This window comes from Tenrec ecaudatus, chromosome 5 (genome assembly GCF_050624435.1).
Source record: "Tenrec ecaudatus isolate mTenEca1 chromosome 5, mTenEca1.hap1, whole genome shotgun sequence".
Taxonomy (NCBI): domain Eukaryota; kingdom Metazoa; phylum Chordata; class Mammalia; order Afrosoricida; family Tenrecidae; genus Tenrec; species Tenrec ecaudatus.
The window spans coordinates 15,700,195-15,716,505 of NC_134534.1; the positions used below are offsets into that span (position 1 = coordinate 15,700,195).

Genomic DNA, 16,311 nt, shown 5'->3' on the forward strand with positions numbered 1-16,311 from the left:
GTGGTTACCAGCCCAATGCCCACTCCACAGCACCACCAGCACTCTTTCTAAGGCAGCTCGGCAGTGAAAAGAGCAGTGGACTGGCACCTGGGCTTTCCCCACATGCATAGGGGAAGGTTGAGCTAGATCAAGTTTTCCCAATGAACCATTCTTCAACCACATTTCCAACTGTACTATTATGCAGTCACTTAAAAAGTTAGATCCAGCTTTGTTTTCAAAAGGGAAATCTTATGACTCTAACTAAAGCATAGACCTGGAATTATGTATGCTTTGGGTTTGTTTTTTGCTAGTCGTCCTCCTTTCCCCCCATCTTTTTATTCAATCTTCTGTTTCCTTTTTGTTTCATCTCTGTTATTGTTGGTTTGCCTACCAATATAAGGTAGGCATGGGAATCAGGCCCGAGAAGAAAACAACGGGACTGACAGTCCCAGAGGGACCATGGAGGAGGAGGTGAAGGAGGAGGGGGAAGGGGGGAAAGGAGCAGTTGAGCAAACAACGCCACAGACGGGGACAACTAGGGAATTAAAATCAACAACAAGGAGGATGTAGCAATCCTGGGGCTGTTGGAGCAACAGCAATCTAGCTGAGAGGAATTACTAAGAGGCAGAAAAAGGGTGAGTGTGATGGTGGGGCAGGAGGAAGGTAAAAGGAAACAGAGGAAAGATATGGAGGCAAAGCTATAGGTAGAGGTATAAACACAGGTGTGCACTTATTTAAATATATTAATTCATAAAAATAGAGGCATTGGCCTATGTACATACATTTATATGGCAACACATTGAGGAAGTGGAAAGACTTCAGGCCTATACTCAAGCCCCACCCCCCCAATGCAAGAACACTTTGTTTTAACAACCTGGCATTCTGTGCTGCTCATCCTTCTGAAACAATTGCTGAAGACAAAGTGGGTGCATAAGAAAATGTGGTGAAGAAAGCTGATGGTGCCTGGCCATCAAAAAAAAGATATAGTATCTGGGGTCTTAAAGGCTCAAAGATAAACAAGTGGTTGTGTAACAGAGAAGCAACAAGCCCACATGGAAGAAGCACACCAGCCTGTGTGATCATGAACTGCTGACAGAATCAGGGAACAGGTACCAGAAGGCCCCAAACAAACCATATTGTTGAGAATGAGGAGGGTTGGAGCAGAGGCCTCAAAGCCATCTGTAGACAATAGGACATGCCCTCACAGCAGGGTCACAGGAAGGGATGAGTTAATCAGGACGCAGTATAGCACCAATGAAGCACACAATATTCCTCTGGTTCTTTGAGGCTTCCTCACCCTCCCCCCACCCCCATCGTGACCCCAGTCTTGCCTTTCAGTTCTGGCTAGACTGGAGCATGTACACTGGTACAGATAAGAGCTCAGGACACACGGGATCCAGGTCAGGAAAATCCCTCAGGAACATAATTGGGAGTATCGTTACCAGGAAGATAGGGAGAAAGTGGGGGGAAGTGGGAAGGGGAAATCGATTGCAATGATCATGCATAACCCCCCTCCCAGGGGAACGAACAACAAAATTGTAGGTGAAGGGAGATAGTGGTTGGTGTAAGACATGAAAACAATAAGAACTGATAAGTTATGAAGGGGTTATGAGGGTGGGGGGAAGGAGGGAAAACAGAGGAACTGATACCTAGGGCTCAAATAGAAAGTAAATGTTTAGAAAATGATGATGGCGACATATGTACAAATATGCTTGAAACAAGTAATTATGGAATGTTGTAAGAGCTGTAAGAGCCCCCAATAAAATTTTTAAAAGAAAACAGAGGGAACAAAAGCCACAAATGGAAAGTAACCCAAAAAGGCAAGTAAGGAACGCAGAATGCGCGTATTCACAGCTCACGAGATATGGGTGTTTTCTGAAGACAGTGAGCCTGCAGCCTGTGCGCTTTCTTTAGAAGAAAAGAAGGAGCTTCCCATTAAGAGAGCTGCACAGACGGCGAGGCGCTGGGCGTACTGCTCGCCCTCTCCTGGGAGGGATAGCTGAAACTCTCCTCCTGATCCACTCAGGATCATTCACAGCTCGACCTCAGTGTGACCTCCCTCACTCATCTACAGCCCCCAAGTTACTCAGAGTCTCCCTTTAGGAGAGACAGGACCAGAGGGCTTTGAAGGTCACTTCCAGGCTGCAACGTCCCACTTTCTGGGTGACACTCAACGGTCTGCACAGGGCCGGGGTCTAGGTGAGTTTTTCTTGGTGAGTACTCGGTCAGTATGAGTACTTGTGGAAAATAAACGCTGGTGCCCCCCCCCAGGCGTGCTGAAGTCTAACAATTGAACAGCCAAAACTGCCCCCAAATGCTTCAGGAAGGAGCCTGCTCATAAGTAACTAACAGCCCTTGCTTCCGGTTATTGCCCGACCTGGGACCCCCAGCACGTTCGGTGTCCAAGGAGCCAGTGACACAGGTCATCCTGGTGATCTCTGACTAGGGACCACAGGTCTCTGAGCGCCTGCCTTTATGACTACGTGGTCTAGGTGAGCATCCCTTGCGTTTCACAATGGTCAAGCCCTAATTCAGGTTTTAATGCCCTTATTCTCACCAGGGAGCCCTGTGGGCGCCGTGAGTGGCTGGCTGCTAATTGAAAGTTTCTGAGTTCGAACCCACCAGCTACTCTGAGGGAAGAGGGTAGGTCTGTCGGTCTGCCTCTTGGCGACTAACAGCCCTGGAAACCCTGTGGGGAAGTTCTACCCTGTCCTAAAGGGTCACCGTGTTGCTGACAATGGGTTTGGTTGGGGAGGGTATTTGGGGGGGTGTTTATAGATAAACCCCTGACTTATTGCCGTGGTCTCTGGAGCTCATGCCCACTTTTAGTAGGGACACCGTCCATTTCCTGAATCACCCAAATTCAATTATAGGCTGAAGGTTTTTGTTTATTTCTAGCACTGACTCTTGATCCCTCAATATCCAGCTAACAAGAAACGCACCTCAGACACACAGATAAAATACTGGTGCTTATAGTCTTGGACTTCTAAAGGCACCGATTTTTCTAGTGAGAGCCTCCTTTGAGTGCTTGAGTCCCTGCTTCATCCTGCAAGTACTCACCCAGCTTCATTCCCCTGAGAGTTTGCCCCCCCCCCTCCAGAGCAGCCCTCAGTGGTGAAGACAAGCTTCAGTGACCCTGAGACCAGAAGAACTAGATAGTGCCCCGCTCCCGCCACCAACTGCTCTGAAAGGGATCACACTAAGGTCCCGGGTCAAGTGGGAGAGAAAAGTACAACAAAATCCAGAATCGTAAAAAAAAGGCCAGGCCTACTGGTTAGAAACTCGTAGACCCCCTGAGACTAAGGCCCTTAGCCATCCGTCAGGTCTGGAAATGAACTAACCCGTGGCTCAGTTTTCAGCCAAACAATAGACCTATAAAGGGAACCCTAGCTCTGTGGAGGCCCACACGCCTCAGAACAAGCAAGCTCATGAGACCAAAGGGCGGCATTTGCCCACGGACAAAATCAGAAGGGCCAGGAGAGCAGGAGAGATGGAAGCAGGTGACACAGAGAGCAAGCAGGATAAATGCTCCACATTGTCGGGGTTGCAACCAAGTAGATGAATCCAAATGGGTATAAATTGCTGAGTATAAAGCTGATCTGCTCAGCAAACCTTCATCCAAATCACAATAAAAGGTTAAAGGAAAAAATGTACTTGGAACTCTAAAATCAACATCCCAGGGACTTTCCTGACCACTCAGAGAAATCCTGGGAGGGTAAATCCAAATTAAAAATAAAATAGAACAATGAGACGGAGAGGCTTCACTCTCCCTGTTGGAGAAACTTGAAGCTTTTCTGCCCTTCCCTCATCTAAGAAATTTTCTTCAGAAAGTTTATGTGTGCGTACCCCCACCCCCCCTGCCTCTTAGAAATATATACCAATCTTTTTCTAGTCAAGATAAACCTCTTGTCAACTTTACAACCTGGAACTGTTTCTCTGCGGACCTGGGAGCCATCGCTTTTGAACACAAGCAATCAACGCAGACAGACGTCCCTGTTGCTTGGGAGTCAAGGCGCCTAAGCTCACTGGCACGCGGCTCCAAGTCGCAAGGCCACCTCCAGGAACAGAGTGGAGAACCAGCTTTCGCCACCACTGATGGTTCTCCCAGCTGCCCATGGAGTTTGGCACAAATGACAGGTGACAAACGATGCTGCAAGTCCTCTTCCTTGAGGACTGGGTATCTTTGGGTCACATCTGATTGGCTCTACACAAGTTCTGCGTCTGCATTTGCTTGTGATGGGAATCACACCCAGCTCAGTCAACGATACAACTGGTTTTCAATTCTGCTGTTCTGGAGAGCTTGCCTGCGTTGGCGAGAGAGTTTGTGCCAAGCTATGCGTCTGCCAAAATGAACGGAGTGGCAGCGATTCTGAGCCCCTCATGTTTGTGTTCCCAGCAGAGGTCGAGCCAGGTGACACCTTGCCTTGTGCCGGCTCTCGGACTGCACACAAGGACCCTTTTCACAGTCTAGTTAGCTCTACATTTTCTTTTCTTTCTTGCTGCCTTGTTTGGTACATTTTTGTTGGTGGTGGTTTTTCAGTTTAAAATGGCCTGAAAGCACAGTGCTGATGTGCGATGCTCTCTCCAGCAAGAAGGCTGGCACGGGCCCCAGGGACACCCGTGGGTGAGGAAGCATCACGCAGACAAGAGCGCTTGGCTATGGGTTCCATGTTAAGGACCCAAAAAGAGAAGGCGAAGAAGGTGCTTTTAAGCAGAAAGCACCTTAAACCAGGCGCATGCATCAGCGAGACGAGAGAGAGGTCTGCAGGGACCCAGGCCAGTGTTCCGCCTTGAGCAGCATTTGAGCCTGCACTAAGTCAGTGTGGACAGCGACTTTGTGCAGCGGGTGTCTGTGCATAACCACGGAGATCCGTACCCCCGAGTTCCAACGCTAGCACCTTCTGATTTCTCTAGCAAGTGAGATTTTTTTTTTAACCTTCTACAATTAGGGGTTTCTGAGAAGTGGGCATCCGATAGATGGATGGAGATAAACCTGCTCTTCCGACACAGATTCCAACTCACAGCCCCCTATAGGATGGAGTAGACCTGCACTGTAGTGTTCCTGATACTTTATGGGAGCAGAGGGCCTCCTCTTTCTCCACCTGGTGGGTTTGAACCGCTGACCTTGCAGTTAGTAGCCCAACTTGTAACCCATTGGGCCACCAGAGATCCTTGGGTCCGTGGTTAAAACAAACAAACAAATGAGCAAACAAACAAACTCACTGCCATCGAGTCGATGTTGACTCATAGCAACATATCGGACAGGGTAGAACTGTCACTCTTTACAGGAGTACAATGCCCCATCTTCCTCCCACCAGTGGTTTCAAACTACAGACCTTGCGACTAACAGCCCAACAGGCAATCAGTACACTATAAGGGCTCCTCGGGTATATGGTACGTGCTCCCAGATGTTTGCTTAGTCTGCAGGACATGCATGGCTGCCTGCGTACAGCCTGCTGCCTAGTTCCATGAGGCTCTTTCATCCTGGGACTCTGACTCGCAGCCCTGGACCCCGAGAAGAACACAGGGCACCGCAGTTGGACAGCTCCCAGGTCCCTAGAAGAAGACGCTTCCAGACACAGGGCAGCAAGGAGGCGCAGGAGCTGCTCTCATTGAGCAGGTCCTCCGGAGACGCCACGCCTCCAACCAAGTGGACTGGACAATCATCTCATGGAGATGTCACTTCTGGTCACTTACCTGCAGAAGCTCAAACACAGCCAGGAGGTCCCCTCCAGAGAGGCTCCCACAGAAGATGGGGTGATAGCTCAGCCAGGGTGGCTCATAGGCCTGGTCAGCCAGCTTCACAACAGGAGCAGCCACCGTGGCACCCAGATATTCTGGCTTCCCCTAAAGCAGAGAAAAAAATGAATCTTCATCTGCTGATGGGTTCCTACCTGGTTATGACCCCCCCAGGAGTGCAACTTGGCAAATATTTTCAACAATGCCAGCATCAGGACCTCCCTCTCACCACCACTTCTTAGCCCTTTCCACAGCTTGGGGAAGAGTGGAGTTCATTCAAGTCCCAGGGGAAACTCAAAAGAGGGGCATCCATCCTTAAGGGTTTCTGGCCTATGGCTTGAATACCCCCACCCCAATAGGTGGATGTAATCCAACGATATAATGTCACCATCTTGCATAATGCAAACTAATCTAAGGTAATCTGTCAGCTGAGATTATAGCAATGTGGAGGTGGGTCCTAAACCTAATCACCTTTGCATCACAATGCAAAAACTTCTAAGGATTGCTGGTTTCTAGAAGCTGAAATAGATCATGAAGGACTTCTCTCTCGAGCCACACGCTGAATTTGGACTGTTAGCCGCCTGAACTGGAGAGATTAAAAAAAATGTCTTGTTGTTTAGAGATAATTCACACAGGGGCATCTCTCTCTGAAGAGAGAGTTAAAACGCCATCCAGGTCGACTTGAAGGGAAAAAGAGAGCAAGGGGGCACCAAATATCCCAAAGAACCCCAAAGCAGGGACGCACTGTGGCTGGAACATGATCTTTAAAGTCCAAGCAAACTGAGTTTGAGTCCCCAGATCTGCTACCTTCTAGGTCCATGGCCTTAGCCAGCTACTCGACTTGCATAGTGTACTTTCTATAGAGCTGTGAGGATTAAACCTAGTCCTCAGGGTTGGGCTACCAAAAAGGCAAGGTGGCACCAGCTTACTTACCACACCTAGAACATGCAATGTATCCTAGTACAGTCACTACATATTAGCAAGTAAGCACAAGTAAATTGGTGCTTACTTTGCTTTTTGGGTAATCTGACACTGATACACCATGGCTGGTATACAATGAGTACTCAACACATGATAAGATGATGATGATGATGATGGTGGTGGTGATAGTGATAGACAATGATGATGGCAACGAGTATCTTTGAGTGAAGGTGCAGCTCTGCTCAAATTTGATTGGGTAGCAAAAGAGGATATTAAAGTAACTTTATGTATATATAGTTTGTAATCTTTTAAAAAATTATAAATTAAAAAAATTATAAATCATTTTATTGGAGGCTCGCACCTCTCTTATCACAATCCACCCATCCACTGTGTTAAGCCCATTTGTACATATGTTGCCATCATCATTTTCAAAGCATTTTCTTTCTACTTGAGCCCTTGGTATCAGCTCCTCATTTTTACCCTCCCTCCTTCTCCCTTCCTCTCTCATGAACCCTTGATAATTTATAAATTATTATTATCTTTTCATGTCTTGCACTGTCTCCCTTTACCCCCTTGTCTATTGTCCATCCCCCTGGGATGGGGTTATAGGTAGGTTATTGTGATCAGTTCCCCCTTTCTTCCCCAACCTTCCCCTTCCCCTCCTGGTATGGCTACTCTCAACATTGGCCCTGAGAGTTTCTCTGTCCTGGATTCCCTGTGTGCCATGAAGTGTGTCTAGAGAGCAGTGAGCACTGCCCGGGAGTCTCACCACGGCGTCACTGTCATACAGCTCCACCACCACTGAGGGCGGAGACTCCGCCAGCTCCTTCTCATCTCCATGTAGCACCATGTCACTGAAGAGCAGCATCTGGTTCCAGGTCGGGGAGAGGGTCTGGGAAATTACCTGGAAGGTTGGACCAAGAACAGAGCAGTAGATCAGTTCACTGGCTGTTAGGGGCCTCCAAGTGTACTCAACATTTGCTTATGGAGAGCCAAGTGAACACATTGTCCTCTTCATCGTTCACCCATTCCATTTTTAAGCTGAGGCATTGCTATGCATTAGATGCTGAGATGCAAAAATGCCCTGCCCTCGTGGAGCTTATATTCTTCATACGTTTCATGAGCAAACCCCTACAATGTTTAACAGCATATTTATATGCATCATCTCAATTCAATCCTCACAATAGTGTGTGAGAATAATATTGTTGTTATGTGCTGTCTCATAGTATCACAGTTCTGACTCATAGCAACCCTACATCAACAGAACAAAGCACTGCCTGGTCCAATAAGATGCCATTTGATGTGCTTCTAGATGCCAGCATCCATCCATCCATCCATCCATCCATCCAACCTTCCATCCATCCATTCATCAGTGCCATGTTTGCACCCATTGTTGCAGCCACTGTGTCGATCCATCTTGTTGAGGGCTTCCTATTTTTCAATGATTCTACCTTACGAAGCATGAGGTCTTTTTCCAGGGACTGGTCCATCCAAACCCAAACTCACTGTCACTAAGACAACTCTAACAGGATTTCTGGGGCTTTATAGAAAAGTACCAAGATGGACAATCACCTGCATGATTGGTTCCTAACCAGGAGTGCCTATCAGACCATTCAAGTAGTGGCTTGGCAAACCAAAAAGTCAAACTCATTGCCTTCTTGTCAATTCCAACTCACAGAGACCCTACACGACAGAGTAGAACTGCCCCATAGATTTTCCAAAGCTGTAACCTGTACAGAAGCATGAACATCTTTCTTCCTCAGAACAGCAGGTGGGTATAGCAGGTGGGTTTGAACCGCAAATCTTTCAGTTAGCAGCCAAATACTTAAACCCTGAGCCACCAGGGCTTACAATCCCTTCTCTGTTTAAAGGGATCTTTGCAGGCATGCCAGTTTCGCAGAGCCAAGGACCAAACCTGCTTGTGGGTTGGAGGCCTGTGTGACTGAGCAGAAGCCCCCATCATTGTGTAGAACGGAGGGTCAGCCCTGCAGGACTCAATCACAGCTCTCAGGCTGAGCTGTCAAATGGGAGTTTTCACAGGTGGTCGCAACAGTGCCATCTAGGCCCTGAGAATGCGTCCGTTCGCTGCTCCTCTGACCTGCATCCGGACCGCTCCCTGCCACTCAGGAGGCACTGGAGCCAGCCTGGCCCGGAAGTCATGTTGGAGCCCAGAGGCCGCTACTATGTCAATCCATCTTGTCAAGGGTCTTCCTCTTTTTCACGGACCCTCGACTTGACCAAGCACGATCCTTTTCTGGGGATTGATGTCTCCTGGTAACATGCCCAGAGGAAGTGAGACAGAGTCACTATCCTCACTTCTAAGGAACATTCATTCCGGCTGCTCTTCCTCCAGGACACATGTGTTCTCTCTTTTCACAGCACGTTCAACCTTCTTCATCAGCCCCTCACTCAAATGCTTCCATTCGGCAGGAGTCTAAGACCCGAGGTACTTGGTGGGGTGAACAGAGCAGTCTGCTTTGAAAGTGGCACCTGAACTACATCGTGAAGTCTTGACCTGAGTCTAGAAGGCACTTGGGCTTTAAAGCTGCCTTTTCTAACGGCAGTTCCTCTAACCTTTTCACGGGCCCGGCCAGATCCCTCCAAGGAGACATGCTCTTCTCTGTGGTCAGGCAGATGCAGACAGGCCCTGTTTGTTCCCAGGGAGTGTGTGTGTGTGTGTGTGTGTGTGTGTGTGTGTGTGTGTGTGTGTTAGGAGTGGGGGTGAGTTTCATTGATGGTCAAAAAGATGCAGGTTGTGAAGGGGCATGACCGCAACATTATTGATCAATCTTTTTCACAATGGACTCCCAGGAACAAGCAGACCAAAAATTAGAGAAAGCAATTCTAGAGCAGGTTCCCAGAATAGCTAACCCTGCCAGTGTCCTGTGGCCATGCTGTGATTACCTGAAGAGCATGCGCACTTGCACAAATGTCCCCTTCACCTATCATGTAACTAACCCCACAGATAGGCACAGTCCCCTCACCCCACCCCACCCCCAGTCTCCACCAATTTTCTGTTCTCAGACAGCCCGCCTTCTTCCCTGGCTGTCGTTCAGCCAAGCATGACCGTATAACTTGACTTCCTGCTTTGACTGTATCAGAAGGCTCGCTTCTTCATTGCTGGGTGGAGAGGCCCCCTTCACTCTAGGAAGGTGGGTGTTTTATTTGCAGGACACGTGTTTTCACGCTCAGACACTTTTAAGACAGATGCCACTGAGGTGGCACCCAGCTTTCATCACTCACCCCGTGTCCCGCTGGGACAGGTGACTGAACCTCCCCTGACCTTAGTTTCCCTCACAGATACAGCACCTCCCTTGTAGAGTTGCCATAAAGGTTGTCTTAGATAAAGTATATTAAATACCTAGCATGTAGTAGGTGCTCAATAAGTGCATGTGGGTCCCTCCCACTCCGCCCCATGTATAATCTCTGATAAAAGAGTGAACAGCCACTTGGGCACCAGCCTGATATGCTGGGTAATCTCCCCAAACAAGACACCGCGTCATCCCCAGCACTATCAGTCTGACTGCTTAGCTTCTGGGGTTCAGGCTTCCCACCCAGAGGCCCTCCGTCTCCTCTAAGCTGAGGTCCTCTCTAAGTCCCTTTGTCCCTCTCCCATCCCAAAGCCTTTCTCCCCTTCCCATTCCCCTCAGTCAGTGCTGCATTGGAGTCCCACGCCCGCAATGACTGCTGGGATGATAGGCTGCCCCTTTCTGAAACAACGTGAACCATTAAGTCACTTCCTAAAGTTCTAATCTGCAAGACCAGGCCCCCCAGACGGAGGATCTGTAGAGAACAGAGGAAGGCCCGAGAGAGGGGTACCAATGCCAGTTGAAGACCCTTCACATTTCAGCACCAAGGCCAAAGGAAAGGCAGACAGAAAGATGGAAACATGGATCTGATCCACATGCTTCAACCCCCAACCTCACCAAGTGGCCCTTTTCCAGCAGAGGGGAAACATGGATGCCCAGGGGTGGCAGAGCACTCAAAGCGCCTCCCCCACCCCTACCCCCCCCAGCAGCTAAGGACAACATTATCATGAAAAGTCAAGGCTGCGCCCTCTGCAGAGACTAGGAATGACACGCCAGTGTGACCTGGCTGTGTTTCTGTCTGCTGTCCTCAGCTTTGTGCTGTCACTTCATGGGCTCTGCAGGGCCAGGGCCCTTGGCTGCTCCTCATCCCTCATATCTCCCCACCTCCCTTCTCTTCTCGGCCAGCCTCCGGTTCCCTCTGCCTCAGGGTCCTAGGTGATGGGGGTACAATAGCTCTTCCCACCTCAGCCCTGTCGCACACACCTTCACTTTGAGTCAGAAGCCCCTGCCCACTCCCCTCCCGAGGTCCAGGCACTGGCCTGGTGCCCTGTTGGTCTCCCTTGCTTGGCTGGGGGCCTGGTTACCTTTGTGGTCTGGCAGTGGGACTGGAAGGTGACTTTGGCAAAGGGGTCCGAGAGCCCACTGCTGTCGGCTGCGATGAGGCCCCGGGCCTGGTACATGTGAGCTCTCAGCTGAAAGAGATGTTGCGCTGGGGACAGAGAACGAAGGTGGCAGGCATTAGTGGCTGTGCAGGGAGTGAGTGAGTACGTGGGGGTCTGTGGGTGAGCAGCCAGAGGAGACCCCAAGCAGCTCCCACTTCTAAGATGGGAATGGGGGCAGTGAAGAAGGGGTCATCCACAGAGTTGATTCTAGCTCATCCCCATCCTAGAGGATAGATCCTATAGAACTGCCTCAGTGGGTTTCTGAGACTATAAATCTTTATAGGAGTAGACAGACTCATCTCCCCCTCCCCACCAAAAAAAAAAGACAAGTAGGCCTGAACCACTGACCCTGTGGTTACCAGCCCTACCCATAGCCCACTACACCACCAGAGCTCCTTCAGGCAGATAGTAGTAATATATAAATATATGTCTATGTAAGAATAAATAAAAGAGAGCATTTTGTTTTGAATGTGTGTCCTGGAATTGTATGACAGAGATAAAGTTTTCAATTTGACTTGGGCGAAACTTACAAAAATAGATGCAATGGGATTTTAAAAAGGAAAAGAAAAAATATCACTAAGGGGTCCTTCCTGTGACTCCCCAGTGGCGCTGTGGGTTAAGCTGTGGGCTGTGCTAACCATAATGTGGGCAGTTCTGGCTCAGGAGGGAGAAAGATGAGGAGACCTGCTCTGATTTGCAGCCCCAGGAGCCCCAGGAAGCAGCTGCACTCTGCTCTATAAGGTGACTATAAGGCAGAAGTGGCTTGATAGCAGTGGGTAGGATTACGTGTCTGGCATAATTCCAGTCTCTAAGGAGCCAGAGGCTGCTCTTGAGGTGCTCCCAGGAATGGGCAGAGAGAAGACAAAGTGATCTCACACTGACAAGGGACCGGGGATAGGAAAGACATGGGCAAAGGGTATGTGTGTGTGTGTGTGTGTGTGTGTTAGGGGGAGGCAAGTTAAAAAGTGGATGGGAAGGGAGCCAGAGAGGAGACTGCCAGTCAGGTCAGACCAAGGTTCATCAAGAAAGCCTAGTTGAGTCAAGTTGAGTAGTCAAGTTGAGTTAGTCAAGTTGAGTAGTTAAGTTGAGTTAGTCAAGTTGAGTTAGTCACATTTCTTGAGTCCTGGTGCTTTGTGGTCCGTGGTCCTTCATGGTTTCGTCCATCCCTTTATTCTCTTTACACCTTTATCCACTCCCATTCCTCTCTCTCTCTCCCAAGAGGCAGCCACAGTGTTGTCTGTGTTCAGTGTGTTTTCTGTGTGGATGTGGGGCTGGTATACAGGAACCCCCCCACACCCATCTGACCAGGTTCACTTTGGCCTCCTAATGCCACCCTTAGGCTGATGTCACCGGGACCCAGCCAGGGACGTATGCTGGGTTATGAAAGCTCTCCGTGCCTTTGTTTCCTCGTCTGTAAGAGTCGGGCACTGCCAGTTCCAGTTATTTGGAGGGCTGAGAGCAGTGCCTGGCTCATGGGGAGAACTTGAGAGGTGGTTGGGAAGATGTTAGTGCAACTGTCACTTTGGCTTATTGCAGCGTTACCTGTGAGGATGGGCAGCTCCAGGGCAACCTGAGTATCATCACTGAGGGAGTGGACAAGGAAGATGCCAGGAAACAAGCAAGTAGATTAGAGCAACAGGGTGCCCGTGGAAAGAGGTAGATGCTTCATGTGATGCATAACATGATACCAGTCATATAAAATGAGAAGATGTGCCCACAAAAGAACAGCTCAGATTTGCCAAGGCTCCCTCAGATTAAAAGGCAGCCGACTTTAGAGTAGGCGGTGCTGAAATGGGGTGGAACCTGCATAAAGTATTTGATACTAGTTCAGGCCATCAGGAGCTCATGAAGGTCTTTGCACAGGAGCTGTGGCGAGCAGGGCAAAGCTTCCGGAGGATGGAACCACGGTGAGCCAGGCGAATAATGGATGGAGATCAATAGGGGACAGCACCCGCGTTGTGACAAATCTAGTGTGTTTGGGGTGTGTGTGTGTGTGTGTGTGTGTGTGTGTGTGAGTGTGTGTGAGTGTGAGTGTGTGTGAGTGTGTGTGAGTGTGTGTGTGAGTGTGTGTGTGTGTGAGTGTGTGTGTGTGTGTGTGTGTGTGTGTAGAATTGAAAGAGAGGATGAGGAAGACATAGCTGTTATAGGACTGGGCCCCTGGCTGGCAGAGAAGGCAGAGAGAACCTATAAAGAAACTCAAGCTGCTTTCCCTCCATGGACACAAAGTATACCTTTTTTATGCCATGTTTTTAATGACTCCTGTTCATTCTTGTTAAACAGGATGTGGAAAGGCAAAGAAGGTGATGTAGAACTGGTATTAAAAGAAGACAAATAAGTTGACCCTAAAATAATCAAAGACAACTCCACGCCTGATTGTCCTGAGGTCTGGACTGATTTCTGTCCCTCTGCCCATGTCACCCATTGTCTGGCTCTCTGGGACCAGCACGGAGGTTGAGAGCACAGCAACCTGAGCAGCCCCCGCCCCCGGCATCCTGCAGAGGCTTAGAAGCAGGAGAGCTGTACATTCCTCAGGGAAACCCAGGAACGTGCCAGATCTCCTGGAGAGCCAGAGAAGCTATTCTTTGGACCAATGCTCCTTCTCCCCCCTCTCCACACACACACACACACCCATAAACTGCAGAGTGGACTAGGTGGGCCCTGCTGATGAGAGAGCGCCTTGAAATGGCAACAGCCAATAATGGGTGTTCAGCAGATGCACAGGAAATCCCCAATGGGAGTGGGTCTAGGGGTTGCCCGGTCCTTGAACTGCTACAGAAAAAAAATAAATAAATAAAATCACTGTCGTCCAGTTGATCTCAACTCATCGTGACTCTGTAGGACAGAGAAGAACTGTCCCATAGCCCCTGTCGGTTTCTGAGACCGTGACTCTTTATGGAGGAAGTAAGCCTCATCTTTCCCTCATTGAGTGGCTGGTGGTTTCACACTACTAGCCTCGTGGTTAACAGCCCAACTCATAACCACTCAGTCATCAGTGCTCCTGAACTGCTACACCATTGGGTCTATTCCTCAAATGACCATGAACTTGGGGATGACTCAGCCCCTGAGCACCCCTACTGAATCCCCAAGCCCACTGCCATTGAGTCGATTCCAACTCAGAGAGGCCCTATGAAACAGACTGGAACTGCCCAAGGGGCTTTCCAGGCTGTAAATCTTTAGGGAAACATACAGCAGAACCTTTGTCCCCTGAGGCAGCAGGTAGGTTTGAGACTAACCTTTTGTTTAGCAGTCAACTACTTTAACCCTTGCACCACCAGGGTTCCTATGAGCCAGACACAACCCCAGGGATGCTGTTTTCTGAGTCTCAGTTCTCCTTCCCCACCCTTGCCCTGTGGAACCCGAGATCCTAAAAACCTACCTTCTCCTTGCTGTAGGTCCTGGGGTGGCTCATCTCTTGTGTGTGGTGCCCTTTCTGCCTTTTGGTTCTTGGAGACATGTCCCATTGCCGCCCCCCTTTGAGAGTCGGGGCCTCTTCTTGCTCATCTCCACCACCTCTATGAGTTTACCCCCCTGGCTTTCTATAGAGCAGTGAAGGCTATAGTTTGCCAAGTGAACTGCACTTGAAGCATAAAATGGCCAAAGAAACAAGACCCTCCAGCAGGTGTGGGAGGCAGCCAATACACAGCATGGAGGGTGGGCCCAGAGAAGAGCTCGTTAGCGAATTCCCCACAGCCTGCGGAGATCAGAGCACCTTGGACCAAGCCTCTCCAGCCTCTGAATTGCCCGCTGCTAGAACAGCAAAGCTATCTGGGCCCTTGGGTCTCTAGAGACAGTGTCTGTGAGCTCGCCTTCTTTGCTTTCAAAGGCAGGATGAAAGACAGTGGAAAGAAAGCAGGGTGGGAATCATTTGTTTCCTCTTGGCTTAGCTGTGTGATCTCAGGCCATTTCTGAGCAGTCTAATATTTACTTTATTCATCTGTGAAGCAAAGACACCTCCCAGGGTTGATGTGAGGATTAACCGCGATCTTCTGTATCATGCACAGGTTATAATGCTGAACCCAGAGGAGTGCTCATACAGTTTCCAAACAGAAGCAAGGCTGGGATTCCCCTTCACTATCTGCATGGGCTTTGGGAGCAGAAACCAGGTGCGGGATCATTGGGTAAATATCTCCAGGACTGTGCCTTCTCTAGTTATTGAGCGACTTCAATTTCATCGGCGGTCAAGGTCCACCAAGATATGGGGAGTCCTGGGCAGTCCAGGAAACCTGGGTGCGTAGGCAGTTCTCCAGCGTTCCTAACATGGCACTCGATTCCAACGCAAGAGATTCTAAGCACAACCTCAGCAGAAAGGAAGCTAAAACTTTTGACTTATTCCAAACTACGTTTATCCAGATTGGGCAGCACCAGACGGTGCAAATGGAGGTGATTAGGAAAAAGAGAAAAATGCAACTGTGAGGCATGCATATTTAAGGTGAAATTCATGTTGCTTGAGAATGTACACACGATGGCTCACACAGGAAGTAATTACATAGAAAACAGGATGACACAAGCAGGCTGGATTTTGAGAAGCGGCCAAGAACCATACTCGATGGAAATAAGTGGCCACCCTGCTACCCATTTCCACTGGGGCAGCCGCTGGGAAAGATCAGTCAGTCACAAAAAAGGGATGACGTTCTCATACATGTTGTGACTTGGCCGGAGCTTGAGAAAAGGGTGCTTCATGAAATAGATTGGACACAAAAGGACAAATATTTTATTACCTGCTTATCGCCAGGAGAAGGAGGCTGCAGGAAATGGGAGTTGTTAGTAGGTTTCTGTGAGGAGGGATGCGGAAGTTTGGGAAATAGGTAGCAGCGACAGTTGTACAAGATTGTCCCTGGACCCCATACCACTGAACGGCACACCTAGAAATGATTATATTTTACCACAATGTTTAAAAAGAAGAAAAAGACCAACGCCATGTAAAAAGGAAGCTCTGCTTTCATTCTTCATCAGCACAAACGCTATCGAGATAAGACAGGCGGGATGAACAATCTGGAGAAGAAAGCAGTGGGACCGACAGTTCTGGGGGACATGGGAGAAGGGGAGGTGGGAGAAAAGAGGTGGGGGGTGGGCGGCAACCAACCCAGGGGCAAGGGAACAACAAGTGAACTAAAATCAATGGAGAGAAGGGCGTAGCATGCCTAGTGGGGCTTAATCAAAGGCAATGTAACAGCAAGGAATTACTGAAACCCAAATGAAGG

At 49.1% G+C, this 16,311-nt stretch overlaps 1 protein-coding gene across 1 annotated transcript in view; it reads right to left on the reverse strand.

Moving 5' to 3' along the window:
* Nucleotides 1-16,311, reverse strand: part of FER1L6 (fer-1 like family member 6) — a 133,401-nt gene that overhangs the window by 60,643 nt on the left and 56,447 nt on the right. The window contains exons 19-21 of the mRNA XM_075550578.1: nucleotides 11,033-11,157; nucleotides 7,409-7,543; nucleotides 5,677-5,826 (exon numbers count right to left, since the gene is read on the reverse strand). Coding sequence (XP_075406693.1) covers nucleotides 5,677-5,826; nucleotides 7,409-7,543; nucleotides 11,033-11,157 — 410 coding nt within the window. The remainder of the gene's footprint in view (nucleotides 1-5,676; nucleotides 5,827-7,408; nucleotides 7,544-11,032; nucleotides 11,158-16,311) is intronic.